The following is an 18,711-nucleotide window of genomic DNA, read 5'->3' on the forward strand; positions in this document are numbered from 1 at the left end:
AGTGACTACAGTGGCTTAATCCTAAGTTTATAAAGCGACGAGAATACTTTTTGTGAGCAAAAAACAAACAAAAATAACGACTTTATTCAACTATTCATTTCCTTCTCTCTGGGCCTCGAGTGAGTTCACGTAGTGTAACAGCGCAGCGCTTCTGTTTTATACATCACACTATTGGCCGACGCTGGTCATGTGTGTGATGTACAACACAGAAGCGCTACGATGTTATACTATGTGAACTCACTCGAGGCCCAGAGAGAAGGAAATGAATAGTGGAATAAAGTCTGGGGTTTTTTGCACACAAAAAGTATTCTTGTCGCTTTACAAACTTAGGATTAAGCCACTGTAGTCACTTGGACTATACTAACGATGTCTTTAATAACTTTTCTGGGTTGGCAAGTTTCAATCCCTTAGAAGCCTACGGAGGAGTGAGACAGCTTTCAGATTTAATCAAAAATATCTTCATTTGTGTTCTGAAGATGAACGAAGGTCTTACGGGGTTGGAACAACATGAGGGTGAGTAATTACTGACAGAGTTTTCATTTTTGGGTGAACTAACCCTTTAACATTTCTTAGTGCTGGGTAAGACCCATCTAACTAATTCCAAAGTTCAACAACGTCTTAAATGAACAACACGTTATAATTTAAACGTGACATAACAAGGATAACAAGTTTAAACATTTTAAACTTTGTTCTTGAGAGCTGTGATTCGATTCTTAATGTAGAACTTAATGGCCAGCCAATTTCTGTTTTTAAGTGCTACTTTCTCCAGTTCAAGGCACTTATCACAGTCACTTTTTCCCGGAACACGGCATGAAGTGATGAAGGACATCATGTGCTTCTCAACAGCAAGGATCTCCTCTTTCTCCCACATCTTTCTCTTGAAAGGCTGACGACCTGTACAGGTTGGTTATAACAAAAAGAATGTGGCACATAAACATTACAGTTTTTAGCAGTCAATCTTTAAGATACAGTAACAAAGTTTGACATGAAACAGACAAAGGGCATATTGATCAAAATGTAAATAATTGAGATCTAAAAAGTTAACCTTTATCCCTCTTTTGGGACTTGCTATGACTGACATCTGGCACTGCTGTGTCATTCTCTTCCCTCTGAGTAGTTGTAACCTGACTCTCTGAAAACCAGAAAAACACAAAATGCAGAAAATAACAATTCAGACGTATTAGTCATACAACAGTAAATTAAAAGATGGCCCAAGCGGATCCTAAATATATAATCGGTATCAAGGCCAATCTGGGCATTTTTTAATAGAGCATTCAAACTCTGACACTTTCATAACTGTACTGTGTTTGTTGACTGAACTCCTTTTGTCCACTACAGTCTGCTAGTGATGCAACACTATTCTTCTTTACAACAGCCACGCTGTACAGTACAACATTTGTCTGCATATGAAAGTGAAAAAATGTATGTGAAAAATTCACATTCACAATATGGGCGCACCAGTGAGTGACACTCTGTGAGGAAGCTCCACTCTAAGACAACTGTACCATCTGAGTGTTTCTGTAGTTCCAACAAGGTGTGAGATGTCCTCATTGTAGCTGAACATGTATATTTCAGTAATGACATTCTCCAAGTTAATCATTCATATTATATCAGTAATTACAGTTTATCAAATTAAAAATTTTGAACAAGGACCTTAAGTATTTGGATCAAGTAGCTAGAACAAAATAAGGTGTGACAGAGGCGATATCTACAGCTGTCAATCTTTAAAGACAATACAGTAACAAAGTTTGATATGAATCAGACAAAGGGCATATTGATCAAAATGTAAATAATTGAGATCTAAAAAGTTAACCTTTATCCCTCTTTTGGGACTTGCTATGACTGACATCTGGCACTGCTGTGTCATTCTCTTCCCTCTGAGTAGTTGTAACCTGACTCTCTGAAAACCAGAAAAACACAAAATGCAGAAAATAACAATTAAGACGTATTAGTCATACAACAGTATATTAGAGATGGCCCAAGCGGATCCTAAATATATAATCGGTATCAAGGCCAATCTGGGCATTTTTTTAATGGAGATTTCAAACTCTGACACTTTCATAACTGTACTGTGTTTGTTGACTGAACTGTTTTATCCAACAGTCTGCTAGTGATGCAAAAGTGAGAAAATGTATGTGAAAAATTCACATTCACAATTTGGGTGAATGACATTCTCCAAGTTAATCATTCATATTACATCAGTAATTACAGTTTATCAAATTAAGATTTTTGAACAAGGACCTTAAGTATTTGGATCAAGTAGCTAGAAAAAAGGTGTGTCAGAGTCAGTATTCTATAGCTGTTATTTCCCATTGTTTCAGATACATATTTAATCAATATTTAGGTAAAAGTATCAGATTGGACTAGACATTAGCAGATAATATTTAAGAGAAAAAAAGCCTGGTTTGGGACATCCATATAGTAAATCGACATTTGTGGTTATCCATTAACACATAAACATGGTCAGATTTAGGATCATATGTAAAATACATACCTGACTCTGACTCATGTTCGCTGTCCATGAGCACATTTTCTGTGGGGGGTTGGGGGGGGAGGTAGGAGGGAAAAGAATGACTGTTAGTGAAAGCACAATGTAATTCATTCAATCCTGACACGCTCCCAATTACGGCAAAGAAAAACATGTATGAGACATTAAGTGTTCATGTTGAAATCTGACAAGAAAAATTAAATAAGTAGGGTATTCAAAGTTAACGTGATAACGAATTAACGCAAATTTCTTTTAAAGGCACAATTTTTTTGTATACATGTACGTTTATTGTTATTGTTCTCCGCCTGGTTGGGCGGTGAGTTTGTGTTGCTGCCAAGCAAAAGTATTTCTTATACGATTACTCAAATCGATGTAATAATCTATAGAATACTTGATTACTAAAATTATTTTAGCTGCGGCCCCACACATGATTAATGCATGCGCGTTCAGTAATTATGACCGTCGAAGAGGTGCAGCAGTACCGCTGTGTATGGCGAGCAGAAACAAATCTCCTTGAGCAGAAATGGGCCAGTTCACACCAAAGATTCGTGACTTGCAACTCCAGGCAACGTACCGGTCTGCAACTTTCTAAAACCTACACTGCTGCAACAGTACCAGACAGCGTTCCATAGCAACGACTCTTCATGCATCTGTTCTGACCGTGGCTTTTTGTATAGAATCAGAAACAGAGTTCGTGTGCAAGATAACTTTGTGACTCTTTTGACAAGCTGAATTGCAGTTGAAACAGGTCACATCTTTGTTCTAAAACCAGCTGCTAGCAACTTGACAAGCAGAAACATAAAAACATGTCATGCTGAAAAATATCCCTTTAAGGTTTATTTAGAACAGATAAAAAAATGCACTATTAATCTGCAAATAATCGTGAGTGAATTATGGACAATAAATATTTTAATTAATTGACAGTCCTAATAATAAGTACCTTCGGGATCAATGTTAATGTCATCCAGTGTCTTGCCCTTGAATTCTGCCAGGCGTCCCTGATCCAGAGCCATGAGGACTTTGCTAATTTTTGCAAGTTGGAGGGTGCCTTCAGGAAGTCTATAGAACTGCCGGTGCACTCTAATGTCATGGCCAAGAAAATCCGCTAACTGATCCAGCTCTGTATTACTGAGGTTGAGAACTTGAGACAGTGTTCCTGTTTGTTTGCGTAGTTTTGTAGAAGTGAGACTTTCAGGACTTTTTGCACCACAGACCTTGGCAAAGTGTCGAAGGCAATCAGACCCACGGTAACAGGTCAAAGCGGATGGTCTTGCAAATAGGTATACGTTCTCCTGAGGAACCTCACATTCCTGCCGTGTGCCGACAAGCAGATCCAGTCCTTGCTTCATCACTGGGGTCAAAAGCACAGGAACTTTTCTTCCCCTTTTTCCTCTTATCTCAATCCTGCTGAAATGCTGACAGAGTTTCTTCTCTAGATCTGAGAGGGCTTCATTCACATCTTCATGTGGGTCTGATGGATTTTGACATACATATGCAGAAAGGGTCATTTTTGACACCTCCCCAGCTCTTCGTCGATTGAACAAAATGACTTGTGCCAAAATGACCTTTGCCAGTTTTGCCCACGTCTGGGGGGATGCCTCTGTGGACAGTTTACTGTGAAGATCTTGTTGTTGCACATCCAAATACGAATGGAGAGTCTGGACATCTTTTGTGAATGGAAGCAACAGAGGAGTATTCCACTTAGACTCCTGAAGTGTTCTCAGTGATGCAGCTGATATCAGTTCATTCCATCTGGTTTCATACACTCTGCGGAATGTACGAGCATCTTTTGCAGCACTGTAGTCGTTCTGTAGATTTGCACGGCTTTCAAGAAGCATTGAAATCTTTGTCAAGTTGTGTCCAATTTTGAGAGCTAGACTTGGGCACCTGTATGCATGGGTTTTACTGTCATAGCCTGCTAGGTGTTTTACTGATTCCACAACTTGCATAAAATTGGCAGGTTTGATGTGATCTTTAATGGTCTTCAAGGAAGTGGTTTTTCTTGAGCATATCAGAAGCCTTCCTAGCTCTCTCATTTTCTGACGGATGTATTCATGTTTGCCAACATCATATCCAAGCCTGTTATACAAATGCTCACCATACTCCATGATACAGACATCCGATTTCAGTACAGAATAAACTTCATCTTGAACCATGTTGTTTAGCAGCTTCCAAAATTCCACCTTGACACCAGGTGGTGGAGGTACAGCAAATGCGCAGAGGGCCTGGACACGAGTTTTGCCAGGTTTTTGTCGAACACTCGGCTTGAACTTGCAGGTCATCATGTGCCGCCAAAGAACGTTCTTTGTGAAGAAACCATGACAATGTATACAATGCAGGAAATTCTGTGCTTGACAATCCTTCCTTGGTTGCTTGCGAGGAACAAGATTTCCAACACCAGCATTTAATACATCCACATTGTGTGCAAAGTTGCCCCTGTTTCTCAAATATTCCATATGCATTCGTCTTTCTTTGGAGCCTTTTGGAAAGGACAGAGCCTGTGCAACCTCTGGATTATCTTTATGAGCACGCTCCAAATGCCTTGCCATTTTTACGAATCCCTCCCTACAGTACAAACAGTATTGCTTTTTGTTGTACATTCTTGACCCATCCTCCTTTTTACAGACAGCAGATATGGAAAGTGAACCATCAGCTACTTCTTCTGTATGGAGGGAAGAGGCACTGTCAGGAAGATCTTTCTCCAGATCAGGTGTTGTATTCTGTAATACAGATTCAGGGTCTCCCCCTCCACTCCGTTTTGTTGAGTGACCACTACTTGCTTGTGTTGTAGGGTAGGATGCACGTCTTGAACTGCTTGAACATCGCCTTTTACGTCTCATACCAGATTTGCCCGCTTTTCTTGAAGGTGAGCGTCCTCTGTTAAGGATTTGCTTTGAAGGCGCATCGTGCAGTTCTCGGATGTCAGCATACTTCCCTAGGATTGGAAATCTAAGCTTGCTCTCTTTATGATTGACTGGTTGAATGACTTCGCTTGTGTCTGTACCTTGAATGACTTCGCTTGTGTCTGTACCTTCAGATGAATCCTCACTACTCTGAGGAATATATTCCTCTCCACTGCTGCCTGAGCTGAGGTCAAAAAGCTCATCTGAAGCAAACTCAACCTTTCTGTTCATCTTCAGAAAAGAAAAAGTGAAGTCAAAGTCAGCACACTGATTAAACATTACTTTTCTGTTACGTACAAGATGCTAAGTATGTTAAGTATGTACATCCATCTTCTACATTTTGAGTTGCTTACCTGTATGCTTTTGGTCCTCCTCAGCCTTGGAATATAATCTCTGTCCTGGTGGGTGAGGCTTAGTTCGAACTCAGAAGTCGGACACCATGTCTAGAGTGTTGAAAAGATATGTAATTAACATTTAAACCCAAGGACAAGGGAAAAATAGGTACTGAAAGCAGAACCAATAATGTCTGAGCTTATTGATACTATATTTCGGTACCCATTCCTGTACAAATACATGCAAATGCTCAAAAAAACAATACCTGGCAGCTTGAATTAAACTGGTCATGATTTGTGCTTGGACTCTGAGATTCATCAGAATCTGTGTAGTCTACCAGGGAAGGATTCATTCCAACTTTGTTCATTGAAGGTAAGGGTTCTGGATCGTGTGAGCACTATAGAACATCAAAGAAAGACATAAGATATGAATGACAACACACATACATAAATGTATACCTATGTACATCAAATGGTATTTCAAAAACATTGGAAAACCACACTTAATCTTCATATTTTTCAATAAAACAGGCATGTGGCATTAAAATGGTTTAAATATATAGCAAGGACAACACTGCACTTTTAGAAGTGTAAACGACTAGGGCTGAACCTGAATATTTCATTGTTGGGTAAACATTTGATTTTCAAATTAAGATTCAAATATTGGAGGTTTTTTTTTCCACGCGCCTGACTTCCGCTCACAGCAGTGAACGTAACGCTCCAGTTCACATCAAAGGGAAAACAAAATGAAGTCCTCAGCTATGTTAAATGCTTAATTTCATTACAGATCAAAACAGTCATATAGCCTACATTTTAACATTAATCAATAGGCTAAACTGTAGGCTTCAACAATATAATGAACACATTTAAATAATTATATTAGGCCGATTGTAGAGGAAGAGCATTTACTTGCTATAATAAAAGTTAAAAGTGAATTATGCATAATAACGCATTGTTTAGTTAAGTGTTAAGAATCCCGTCTGCTCTCCGCCTGGACTCCCGCCCAGCTAAACTATTCCCGGATTCTGCTCTGGATCTACTGGATCAGACTCTCTCACTCTGGACTCTCAGCTACGGTTATCCCTGCTCTGAACAGCAGCCACCAACTCGGGTCGGCATGCATCTATTTTCACTCTGCCTCACTCTTCACCCACACAATATTAGATCCTTTTAACTCTGCAATAAATATTCCTCTTTTGTAACTAATCCCATTCTTAGTCCTGCACTTGGGTCTGCTAGCCTTGCCATAACAAAGTTTTGGTAATAATCACTTAGTTTGCCTTGTTATGAGAATAAATAAAACGAGCGCTCTCTCTTTTTCTTTCACACACACACAGAATTACGCACCCATGCCTGCCGTAATATCTCTCTCATCCAATTCTCCTTCACTCATGTCACTGACAGAACTTCCTGGGCATTTATCATTCTTCTGCTGTTATATCTATTAAATACATAGCTGTAGCTGGTGAAATGACAGCCTGCTTTTAACAGACGTTTAAACGGGACCACTGACAAAAGCACAGATGTTGTTCAAAAAAGACAAAAATATAACTGCAGGACAGCTATCTGTGAAAAGTAGGTGCATGATGGGATTTCATATCGTTTGTCCAGTGCATTCAGAAGCTTCCTGAAGCCTTCTCTTTCTACTGTGTAAATGGGCATATCTTTGGCCAAATAGAATGTAATAGCATAAGTGATTTCATTATGTCCCTTTGAGCTTGCGTCATAAAACTAGGAAAAGAACTTGCTAGTGATGTTTATTTGGCTAGCACTGGGATATTAACAGCGACAGCTTTGAAGAATTTTTGTTGGAATGGTATTACTAAAGTCTGCACCAGTGAAAGACCGTAAAAGAGAGAAACTAGTACCTGTGTCTTGAAGCTGGACGACCTCTGAGGAGTCTGCTCGGTTGTTCTGAAGATGTCAGCCTCAAAAGACTCAGTGGCATCCGATTGTTTGTCCTCCTGAAGAATGAGTTAAACATTATTATGGAGTAGATGGTCAGCCTTAGCATTACTTCAGTGCAAACACAACATAAACGCATGTGAGAGTCAGGAGACACGCATGTGGTGGCAATGTTTACATGTTTCCTGTAGCTGAGGCTAAATCCAAGTTACTTTTGATGGGTTCAAGTTGGCTGTGATTTCTGTCATATGTATGTTGCCTGCTATAAGACAGCTGTACCCATTACAGTTGAGGAAGTAGTAACAGTGAAGTGTGGCAGGACTGAATTCACCTGTAGCCAACAGCTAGTACGACTTGGAGAAAGCAAACTGATCTCAAGTTCAATGGCACATGTTGTAGAATGTATATGTTTAGACTTATAGACAGAAAAGAGTCATTAATGTGGTCCAGTGTCTACAATAATTTTTAGTTAGCGTGGACCCCACAAAGACAAGAGACCTGACAGGTGTGTGTATCACAGGGAGAGGTCACCGCTAAACACTGGTCCTATTGACTGGTCCCCATGAAATCACAAAAACCAGAGTGTGCTTAGCAGCTTATATCAGACTTAGGATTTACATTGATGTACACAAATCTAAAATTGACTTCCATGAAAAAATTAACAATTAGGAAGAGGACACCTCAAAACTAAACAGTAGAAGGTTACAACCTAAAGTCTGCACCAGTGAAAGACCGTAAAAGAGAGAAACTAGTACCTGTGTCTTGAAGCTGGACGACCTCTGAGGAGTCTGCTCGGTTGTTCTGAAGATGTCAGCCTCAAAAGACTCAGTGGCATCCGATTGTTTGTCCTCCTGAAGAATGAGTTAAACATTATTATGGAGTAGATGGTCAGCCTTAGCATTACTTCAGTGCAAACACAACATAAACGCATGTGAGAGTCAGGAGACACGCATGTGGTGGCAATGTTTACATGTTTCCTGTAGCTGAGGCTAAATCCAAGTTACTTTTGATGGGTTCAAGTTGGCTGTGATTTCTGTCATATATATGTTGCCTGCTATAAGACAGCTGTACCCATTACAGTTGAGGAAGTAGTAACAGTGAAGTGCGGCAGGACTGAATTCACCTGTAGCCAACAGCTAGTACGACTTGGAGAAAGCAAACTGATCTCAAGTTCAATGGCACATGTTGTAGAATGTATATGTTTAGACTTATAGACAGAAAAGAGTCATTAATGTGGTCCAGTGTCTACAATAATTTTTAGTTAGCGTGGACCCCACAAAGACAAGAGACCTGACAGGTGTGTGTATCACAGGGAGAGGTCACCGCTAAACACTGGTCCTATTGACTGGTCCCCATGAAATCACAAAAACCAGAGTGTGCTTAGCAGCTTATATCAGACTTAGGATTTACATTGATGTACACAAATCTAAAATTGACTTCCATGAAAAAATTAACAATTAGGAAGAGGACACCTCAAAACTAAACAGTAGAAGGTTACAACCTAAAGTCTGCACCAGTGAAAGACCGTAAAAGAGAGAAACTAGTACCTGTGTCTTGAAGCTGGACGACCTCTGAGGAGTCTGCTCGGTTGTTCTGAAGATGTCAGCCTCAAAAGACTCAGTGGCATCCGATTGTTTGTCCTCCTGAAGAATGAGTTAAACATTATTATGGAGTAGATGGTCAGCCTTAGCATTACTTCAGTGCAAACACAACATAAACGCATGTGAGAGTCAGGAGACACGCATGTGGTGGCAATGTTTACATGTTTCCTGTAGCTGAGGCTAAATCCAAGTTACTTTTGATGGGTTCAAGTTGGCTGTGATTTCTGTCATATATATGTTGCCTGCTATAAGACAGCTGTACCCATTACAGTTGAGGAAGTAGTAACAGTGAAGTGTGGCAGGACTGAATTCACCTGTAGCCAACAGCTAGTACGACTTGGAGAAAGCAAACTGATCTCAAGTTCAATGGCACATGTTGTAGAATGTATATGTTTAGACTTATAGACAGAAAAGAGTCATTAATGTGGTCCAGTGTCTACAATAATTTTTAGTTAGCGTGGACCCCACAAAGACAAGAGACCTGACAGGTGTGTGTATCACAGGGAGAGGTCACCGCTAAACACTGGTCCTATTGACTGGTCCCCATGAAATCACAAAAACCAGAGTGTGCTTAGCAGCTTATATCAGACTTAGGATTTACATTGATGTACACAAATCTAAAATTGACTTCCATGAAAAAATTAACAATTAGGAAGAGGACACCTCAAAACTAAACAGTAGAAGGTTACAACCTAAAGTCTGCACCAGTGAAAGACCGTAAAAGAGAGAAACTAGTACCTGTGTCTTGAAGCTGGACGACCTCTGAGGAGTCTGCTCGGTTGTTCTGAAGATGTCAGCCTCAAAAGACTCAGTGGCATCCGATTGTTTGTCCTCCTGAAGAATGAGTTAAACATTATTATGGAGTAGATGGTCAGCCTTAGCATTACTTCAGTGCAAACACAACATAAACGCATGTGAGAGTCAGGAGACACGCATGTGGTGGCAATGTTTACATGTTTCCTGTAGCTGAGGCTAAATCCAAGTTACTTTTGATGGGTTCAAGTTGGCTGTGATTTCTGTCATATGTATGTTGCCTGCTATAAGACAGCTGTACCCATTACAGTTGAGGAAGTAGTAACAGTGAAGTGTGGCAGGACTGAATTCACCTGTAGCCAACAGCTAGTACGACTTGGAGAAAGCAAACTGATCTCAAGTTCAATGGCACATGTTGTAGAATGTATATGTTTAGACTTATAGACAGAAAAGAGTCATTAATGTGGTCCAGTGTCTACAATAATTTTTAGTTAGCGTGGACCCCACAAAGACAAGAGACCTGACAGGTGTGTGTATCACAGGGAGAGGTCACCGCTAAACACTGGTCCTATTGACTGGTCCCCATGAAATCACAAAAACCAGAGTGTGCTTAGCAGCTTATATCAGACTTAGGATTTACATTGATGTACACAAATCTAAAATTGACTTCCATGAAAAAATTAACAATTAGGAAGAGGACACCTCAAAACTAAACAGTAGAAGGTTACAACCTAAAGTCTGCACCAGTGAAAGACCGTAAAAGAGAGAAACTAGTACCTGTGTCTTGAAGCTGGACGACCTCTGAGGAGTCTGCTCGGTTGTTCTGAAGATGTCAGCCTCAAAAGACTCAGTGGCATCCGATTGTTTGTCCTCCTGAAGAATGAGTTAAACATTATTATGGAGTAGATGGTCAGCCTTAGCATTACTTCAGTGCAAACACAACATAAACGCATGTGAGAGACAGGAGACACGCATGTGGTGGCAATGTTTACATGTTTCCTGTAGCTGAGGCTAAATCCAAGTTACTTTTGATGGGTTCAAGTTGGCTGTGATTTCTGTCATATATATGTTGCCTGCTATAAGACAGCTGTACCCATTACAGTTGAGGAAGTAGTAACAGTGAAGTGTGGCAGGACTGAATTCACCTGTAGCCAACAGCTAGTACGACTTGGAGAAAGCAAACTGATCTCAAGTTCAATGGCACATGTTGTAGAATGTATATGTTTAGACTTATAGACAGAAAAGAGTCATTAATGTGGTCCAGTGTCTACAATAATTTTTAGTTAGCGTGGACCCCACAAAGACAAGAGACCTGACAGGTGTGTGTATCACAGGGAGAGGTCACCGCTAAACACTGGTCCTATTGACTGGTCCCCATGAAATCACAAAAACAGAGTGTGCTTAGCAGCTTATATCAGACTTAGGATTTACATTGATGTACACAAATCTAAAATTGACTTCCATAAAAAAATTAACAATTAGGAAGAGGACACCTCAAAACTAAACAGTAGAAGGTTACAACCTAAAGTCTGCACCAGTGAAAGACCGTAAAAGAGAGAAACTAGTACCTGTGTCTTGAAGCTGGACGACCTCTGAGGAGTCTGCTCGGTTGTTCTGAAGATGTCAGCCTCAAAAGACTCAGTGGCATCCGATTGTTTGTCCTCCTGAAGAATGAGTTAAACATTATTATGGAGTAGATGGTCAGCCTTAGCATTACTTCAGTGCAAACACAACATAAACGCATGTGAGAGACAGGAGACACGCATGTGGTGGCAATGTTTACATGTTTCCTGTAGCTGAGGCTAAATCCAAGTTACTTTTGATGGGTTCAAGTTGGCTGTGATTTCTGTCATATATATGTTGCCTGCTATAAGACAGCTGTACCCATTACAGTTGAGGAAGTAGTAACAGTGAAGTGTGGCAGGACTGAATTCACCTGTAGCCAACAGCTAGTACGACTTGGAGAAAGCAAACTGATCTCAAGTTCAATGGCACATGTTGTAGAATGTATATGTTTAGACTTATAGACAGAAAAGAGTCATTAATGTGGTCCAGTGTCTACAATAATTTTTAGTTAGCGTGGACCCCACAAAGACAAGAGACCTGACAGGTGTGTGTATCACAGGGAGAGGTCACCGCTAAACACTGGTCCTATTGACTGGTCCCCATGAAATCACAAAAACCAGAGTGTGCTTAGCAGCTTATATCAGACTTAGGATTTACATTGATGTACACAAATCTAAAATTGACTTCCATAAAAAAATTAACAATTAGGAAGAGGACACCTCAAAACTAAACAGTAGAAGGTTACAACCTAAAGTCTGCACCAGTGAAAGACCGTAAAAGAGAGAAACTAGTACCTGTGTCTTGAAGCTGGACGACCTCTGAGGAGTCTGCTCGGTTGTTCTGAAGATGTCAGCCTCAAAAGACTCAGTGGCATCCGATTGTTTGTCCTCCTGAAGAATGAGTTAAACATTATTATGGAGTAGATGGTCAGCCTTAGCATTACTTCAGTGCAAACACAACATAAACGCATGTGAGAGTCAGGAGACACGCATGTGGTGGCAATGTTTACATGTTTCCTGTAGCTGAGGCTAAATCCAAGTTACTTTTGATGGGTTCAAGTTGGCTGTGATTTCTGTCATATGTATGTTGCCTGCTATAAGACAGCTGTACCCATTACAGTTGAGGAAGTAGTAACAGTGAAGTGTGGCAGGACTGAATTCACCTGTAGCCAACAGCTAGTACGACTTGGAGAAAGCAAACTGATCTCAAGTTCAATGGCACATGTTGTAGAATGTATATGTTTAGACTTATAGACAGAAAAGAGTCATTAATGTGGTCCAGTGTCTACAATAATTTTTAGTTAGCGTGGACCCCACAAAGACAAGAGACCTGACAGGTGTGTGTATCACAGGGAGAGGTCACCGCTAAACACTGGTCCTATTGACTGGTCCCCATGAAATCACAAAAACCAGAGTGTGCTTAGCAGCTTATATCAGACTTAGGATTTACATTGATGTACACAAATCTAAAATTGACTTCCATAAAAAAATTAACAATTAGGAAGAGGACACCTCAAAACTAAACAGTAGAAGGTTACAACCTAAAGTCTGCACCAGTGAAAGACCGTAAAAGAGAGAAACTAGTACCTGTGTCTTGAAGCTGGACGACCTCTGAGGAGTCTGCTCGGTTGTTCTGAAGATGTCAGCCTCAAAAGACTCAGTGGCATCCGATTGTTTGTCCTCCTGAAGAATGAGTTAAACATTATTATGGAGTAGATGGTCAGCCTTAGCATTACTTCAGTGCAAACACAACATAAACGCATGTGAGAGTCAGGAGACACGCATGTGGTGGCAATGTTTACATGTTTCCTGTAGCTGAGGCTAAATCCAAGTTACTTTTGATGGGTTCAAGTTGGCTGTGATTTCTGTCATATGTATGTTGCCTGCTATAAGACAGCTGTACCCATTACAGTTGAGGAAGTAGTAACAGTGAAGTGTGGCAGGACTGAATTCACCTGTAGCCAACAGCTAGTACGACTTGGAGAAAGCAAACTGATCTCAAGTTCAATGGCACATGTTGTAGAATGTATATGTTTAGACTTATAGACAGAAAAGAGTCATTAATGTGGTCCAGTGTCTACAATAATTTTTAGTTAGCGTGGACCCCACAAAGACAAGAGACCTGACAGGTGTGTGTATCACAGGGAGAGGTCACCGCTAAACACTGGTCCTATTGACTGGTCCCCATGAAATCACAAAAACCAGAGTGTGCTTAGCAGCTTATATCAGACTTAGGATTTACATTGATGTACACAAATCTAAAATTGACTTCCATGAAAAAATTAACAATTAGGAAGAGGACACCTCAAAACTAAACAGTAGAAGGTTACAACCTAAAGTCTGCACCAGTGAAAGACCGTAAAAGAGAGAAACTAGTACCTGTGTCTTGAAGCTGGACGACCTCTGAGGAGTCTGCTCGGTTGTTCTGAAGATGTCAGCCTCAAAAGACTCAGTGGCATCCGATTGTTTGTCCTCCTGAAGAATGAGTTAAACATTATTATGGAGTAGATGGTCAGCCTTAGCATTACTTCAGTGCAAACACAACATAAACGCATGTGAGAGTCAGGAGACACGCATGTGGTGGCAATGTTTACATGTTTCCTGTAGCTGAGGCTAAATCCAAGTTACTTTTGATGGGTTCAAGTTGGCTGTGATTTCTGTCATATGTATGTTGCCTGCTATAAGACAGCTGTACCCATTACAGTTGAGGAAGTAGTAACAGTGAAGTGTGGCAGGACTGAATTCACCTGTAGCCAACAGCTAGTACGACTTGGAGAAAGCAAACTGATCTCAAGTTCAATGGCACATGTTGTAGAATGTATATGTTTAGACTTATAGACAGAAAAGAGTCATTAATGTGGTCCAGTGTCTACAATAATTTTTAGTTAGCGTGGACCCCACAAAGACAAGAGACCTGACAGGTGTGTGTATCACAGGGAGAGGTCACCGCTAAACACTGGTCCTATTGACTGGTCCCCATGAAATCACAAAAACCAGAGTGTGCTTAGCAGCTTATATCAGACTTAGGATTTACATTGATGTACACAAATCTAAAATTGACTTCCATGAAAAAATTAACAATTAGGAAGAGGACACCTCAAAACTAAACAGTAGAAGGTTACAACCTAAAGTCTGCACCAGTGAAAGACCGTAAAAGAGAGAAACTAGTACCTGTGTCTTGAAGCTGGACGACCTCTGAGGAGTCTGCTCGGTTGTTCTGAAGATGTCAGCCTCAAAAGACTCAGTGGCATCCGATTGTTTGTCCTCCTGAAGAATGAGTTAAACATTATTATGGAGTAGATGGTCAGCCTTAGCATTACTTCAGTGCAAACACAACATAAACGCATGTGAGAGTCAGGAGACACGCATGTGGTGGCAATGTTTACATGTTTCCTGTAGCTGAGGCTAAATCCAAGTTACTTTTGATGGGTTCAAGTTGGCTGTGATTTCTGTCATATGTATGTTGCCTGCTATAAGACAGCTGTACCCATTACAGTTGAGGAAGTAGTAACAGTGAAGTGTGGCAGGACTGAATTCACCTGTAGCCAACAGCTAGTACGACTTGGAGAAAGCAAACTGATCTCAAGTTCAATGGCACATGTTGTAGAATGTATATGTTTAGACTTATAGACAGAAAAGAGTCATTAATGTGGTCCAGTGTCTACAATAATTTTTAGTTAGCGTGGACCCCACAAAGACAAGAGACCTGACAGGTGTGTGTATCACAGGGAGAGGTCACCGCTAAACACTGGTCCTATTGACTGGTCCCCATGAAATCACAAAAACCAGAGTGTGCTTAGCAGCTTATATCAGACTTAGGATTTACATTGATGTACACAAATCTAAAATTGACTTCCATGAAAAAATTAACAATTAGGAAGAGGACACCTCAAAACTAAACAGTAGAAGGTTACAACCTAAAGTCTGCACCAGTGAAAGACCGTAAAAGAGAGAAACTAGTACCTGTGTCTTGAAGCTGGACGACCTCTGAGGAGTCTGCTCGGTTGTTCTGAAGATGTCAGCCTCAAAAGACTCAGTGGCATCCGATTGTTTGTCCTCCTGAAGAATGAGTTAAACATTATTATGGAGTAGATGGTCAGCCTTAGCATTACTTCAGTGCAAACACAACATAAACGCATGTGAGAGTCAGGAGACACGCATGTGGTGGCAATGTTTACATGTTTCCTGTAGCTGAGGCTAAATCCAAGTTACTTTTGATGGGTTCAAGTTGGCTGTGATTTCTGTCATATGTATGTTGCCTGCTATAAGACAGCTGTACCCATTACAGTTGAGGAAGTAGTAACAGTGAAGTGTGGCAGGACTGAATTCACCTGTAGCCAACAGCTAGTACGACTTGGAGAAAGCAAACTGATCTCAAGTTCAATGGCACATGTTGTAGAATGTTTAGACTTTAGAAGTTTCAATAATAGGTACAAAGGAACTGTGGTTGTGTTAGGACACTTGAGGTAAGTGTAATATACACAATGTATATCTATAAAATGTTTTAAATTGATTTGTTTTTTTAGATGATGATTTGATGATTCAATCTTTTAAACATTGTTTACAAGTTATCCTGAACTAGGCAAAACTAATCTGAGGCAGAAATACCAGTATTGGTTTAAATCTGGGTAAAATAAATATACCATTCTGACTTTTTTACAACAAAGCCAATATTCACAATCAGTTTTTACCGGAACAGCAACACATTTTTGACAAACCTGTTTCCTCCAAGGCCAATCAGTTCCACCATAGTCATATGTTATTTCTTCTCCTTCATTAATGTCCTTCAAAGCAAATAGGCAGAGGTGTGGTTTGCCCTCTGTTATGACCCTCTTCATTTTGCAGTTTGCATGCTTGTGGCTATCATTAACCAGTCGCCCGAGGCTGCCATCTTCTCTAGCTGCATCAACACTTTGGAAAGGTGACAAACCAAAAAAGTACAGATTAGGCTTAATAAAATTACATTATGATTGCAATTTTTTTTTTCATCAGTCCTCAAAAAGAAAACTTCAGATACACAACACAAGCTGCTAAATGATGGCTAAAGTTGCAAAAAAAAACAAGAAAAAAAATAAATAATTTATCACACATTTGTTTATGGCATGAACTCAATTGATAGGAAAAATTCCATCTAAGCCTTACCACCATGTTTTTTCTTGCCAGTAGAAGTCAAACATGAAAACACCACATCTATTGTGATATGTCCTCCTCCTCCTCTGAGATTCTTCAGAATTGATTAATTCTCCTCTGTACTCCACCACAAAGTCTCCTTTTCTGAAAGGGGCCTTGGCAAACACCCCTCGACCTAGTGCACACACAGATACCATTACACTGTTGCAGCCTTTACACTTACAGTATACAGACCTGCCAACCTTGAAAAAATTTTTTGAGTAGTCTACTGGGGGGTGGGGGGTCATATATTTTTGTAGAGTGCAAGACACACACAAACACATGCCCATCTTCATAATTCTAGTTTTTTTTTTATTTGACCCAAATCCAAAATTTTACTTGCACTGCACTGCAATATACAGTGAAAGTTCAAAGTTTCAATACTGCTCAGTGCTCAATACCATTTTTTATTCATGATTAATATTGCATTGCATATAATGTGTGCTGGTCAATAGTCTAAAAACAGTAAACTATTATTTTTTTTACTATCCCTATAAGCTGCATATACAGGAGCTATTTTTTCTCATCACATCAGTAGCCTACATACATGAAATGACACCATTGATAAAAGGTTATAATAACTACAATAAGCAAAGGTGAGTAATCATTTTTTAGCTTTGGTTTGTACTTCTGTATCCAGTTACACCCACCAGACCAGAACTAATGTCATGCCGCTTCCTTTATCACTCCAATTCAAAGACAATTATCAATAGTCGTGAGGATGGGAGAACGAAATACACTGCCATTTCTATAATTTCCATTTATTTTCCAAACTAAACCCCAGGGTATAGGCAAGGGGTTCTGCTAGAACAGTAATTTATTAAAAACAATTCATAACAAAGGCACATACCTTTAAAAGAGTTAATGTATTGCACTTCTAACTCTGCTGTCTTGTCAAGGGCCTTCACAGCATGTTCTATGGCATCCTTTGTTGGTGATTTCCTTCTTCGTGTGGCCATTGGAAATCCTACAATAAAAAACAGTGCAGTTTTAGACCAATAGCCCCATAAATCTTACACTTAAAATTATTTATGTTATCTTAAAGGAGAAGTTCACTTTCAAAAAAACTTTTGCTGATAATTTACTCACCCCCATGTCATCCAAGATGTCCATGTCTTTCTTTCTTCAGTCGCAAAGAAATTAAGGTTTTTGATGAAAACATTCCAGGATTTCCCCCCATGTAATGGATTCTATTGGGACCCAAACGGTAGAAGGTCCAAATGACAGTTTAAGTGCAGCTTCAAAGGGCTTTAAACGATACCAGACGATGAATAAGGGTCTTATCTAGCGAAACGATCGGTCATTTCCAAAATAAATAAAAAAGTTTAAGTTTTATAAGCACAAACGCTCGCCTTGCTCTGTTCTGTGATGCGCGTTCGTGACGTCACGTAATACGCAATTACGTTGAAAAGGTCACGCTTGACGTGTTTACAAATGTGCAGGAGGAGGACCATATACACATTTTCAAATGTATTTGTGTCAGTTTATCGTTTAAAATGCCCATTTCGTGTGCGTATCCTGGGTGTTTTAATATTAAAAAGCCAAAAAGAACATTTTCTTCAGGACAGAAATTTTTCAAGCGTGACCTTTTCAACGTAATTGCGTATTACGTGACGTCACGAACGCGCATCACAGAACAGAGCAAGGCGAACATTTGTGCTTATAAAACTTAAACTTTTTTATTTATTTTGGAAATGACCGATCGTTTCGCTAGATAAGACCCTTATTCATCGTCTGGTATCGTTTAAAGCCCTTTGAAGCTGCACTTAAACTGTCATTACGACCTTCTACCGTTTGGGTCCCAATAGAATCCATTACATGGGGGGAAATCCTGGAATGTTTTCATCAAAAACCTTAATTTCTTTGCGACTGAAGAAAGAAAGACATGGACATCTTGGATGACATGGGGGTGAGTAAATTATCAGCAAAAGTTTTTTTGAAAGTGAACTTCTCCTTTAACATTAGACAATCAAATCTTGATCACTGGAGTGTAAT

The 18,711-nt window shown here is 39.9% G+C and overlaps 2 protein-coding genes across 2 annotated transcripts in view; both read right to left on the bottom strand.

The window, feature by feature from the left end:
- The window catches only part of plxnd1 (plexin D1), a 133,549-nt gene that overhangs the window by 17,814 nt on the left and 97,024 nt on the right, over window positions 1-18,711 (bottom strand). The gene's annotated exons all lie outside the window — the stretch shown is intronic.
- Window positions 564-17,694, bottom strand: LOC311278432 (uncharacterized protein). Its single transcript, XM_084389259.1, has 21 exons — window positions 17,567-17,694; window positions 16,690-16,852; window positions 16,266-16,458; window positions 15,511-15,606; window positions 14,719-14,814; window positions 13,927-14,022; window positions 13,135-13,230; window positions 12,343-12,438; window positions 11,551-11,646; window positions 10,760-10,855; window positions 9,968-10,063; window positions 9,176-9,271; window positions 8,384-8,479; window positions 7,592-7,687; window positions 5,990-6,121; window positions 5,745-5,834; window positions 3,429-5,622; window positions 2,495-2,533; window positions 1,814-1,900; window positions 1,046-1,132; window positions 564-894 (listed from the first exon to the last, which is right to left on the bottom strand). The coding sequence occupies exons 1-21, from the start codon at window positions 17,673-17,675 to the stop codon at window positions 680-682; spliced, it is 4,365 nt and encodes a 1,454-aa protein (XP_084245385.1). The 5' UTR covers window positions 17,676-17,694; the 3' UTR covers window positions 564-679.

Source organism: Rutilus rutilus (assembly GCF_951802725.1).
Source record: "Rutilus rutilus genome assembly, chromosome: 19".
Lineage (NCBI taxonomy): Eukaryota > Metazoa > Chordata > Actinopteri > Cypriniformes > Leuciscidae > Rutilus > Rutilus rutilus.

Coding starts and splice junctions, on each gene's coding strand:
- LOC311278432 (XM_084389259.1), bottom strand. CDS start 17,675: ATGGCCACACGAAGAAGGAAATCACCAACAAAGGATGCCATAGAACAT. Junction 14,023..14,718: donor CGTCCAGCTTCAAGACACAG/GTACTAGTTTCT, acceptor CTCATTCTTCAG/GAGGACAAACAATCGGATGC. Junction 1,901..2,494: donor CGAACATGAGTCAGAGTCAG/GTATGTATTTTA, acceptor TCTGGTTTTCAG/AGAGTCAGGTTACAACTACT.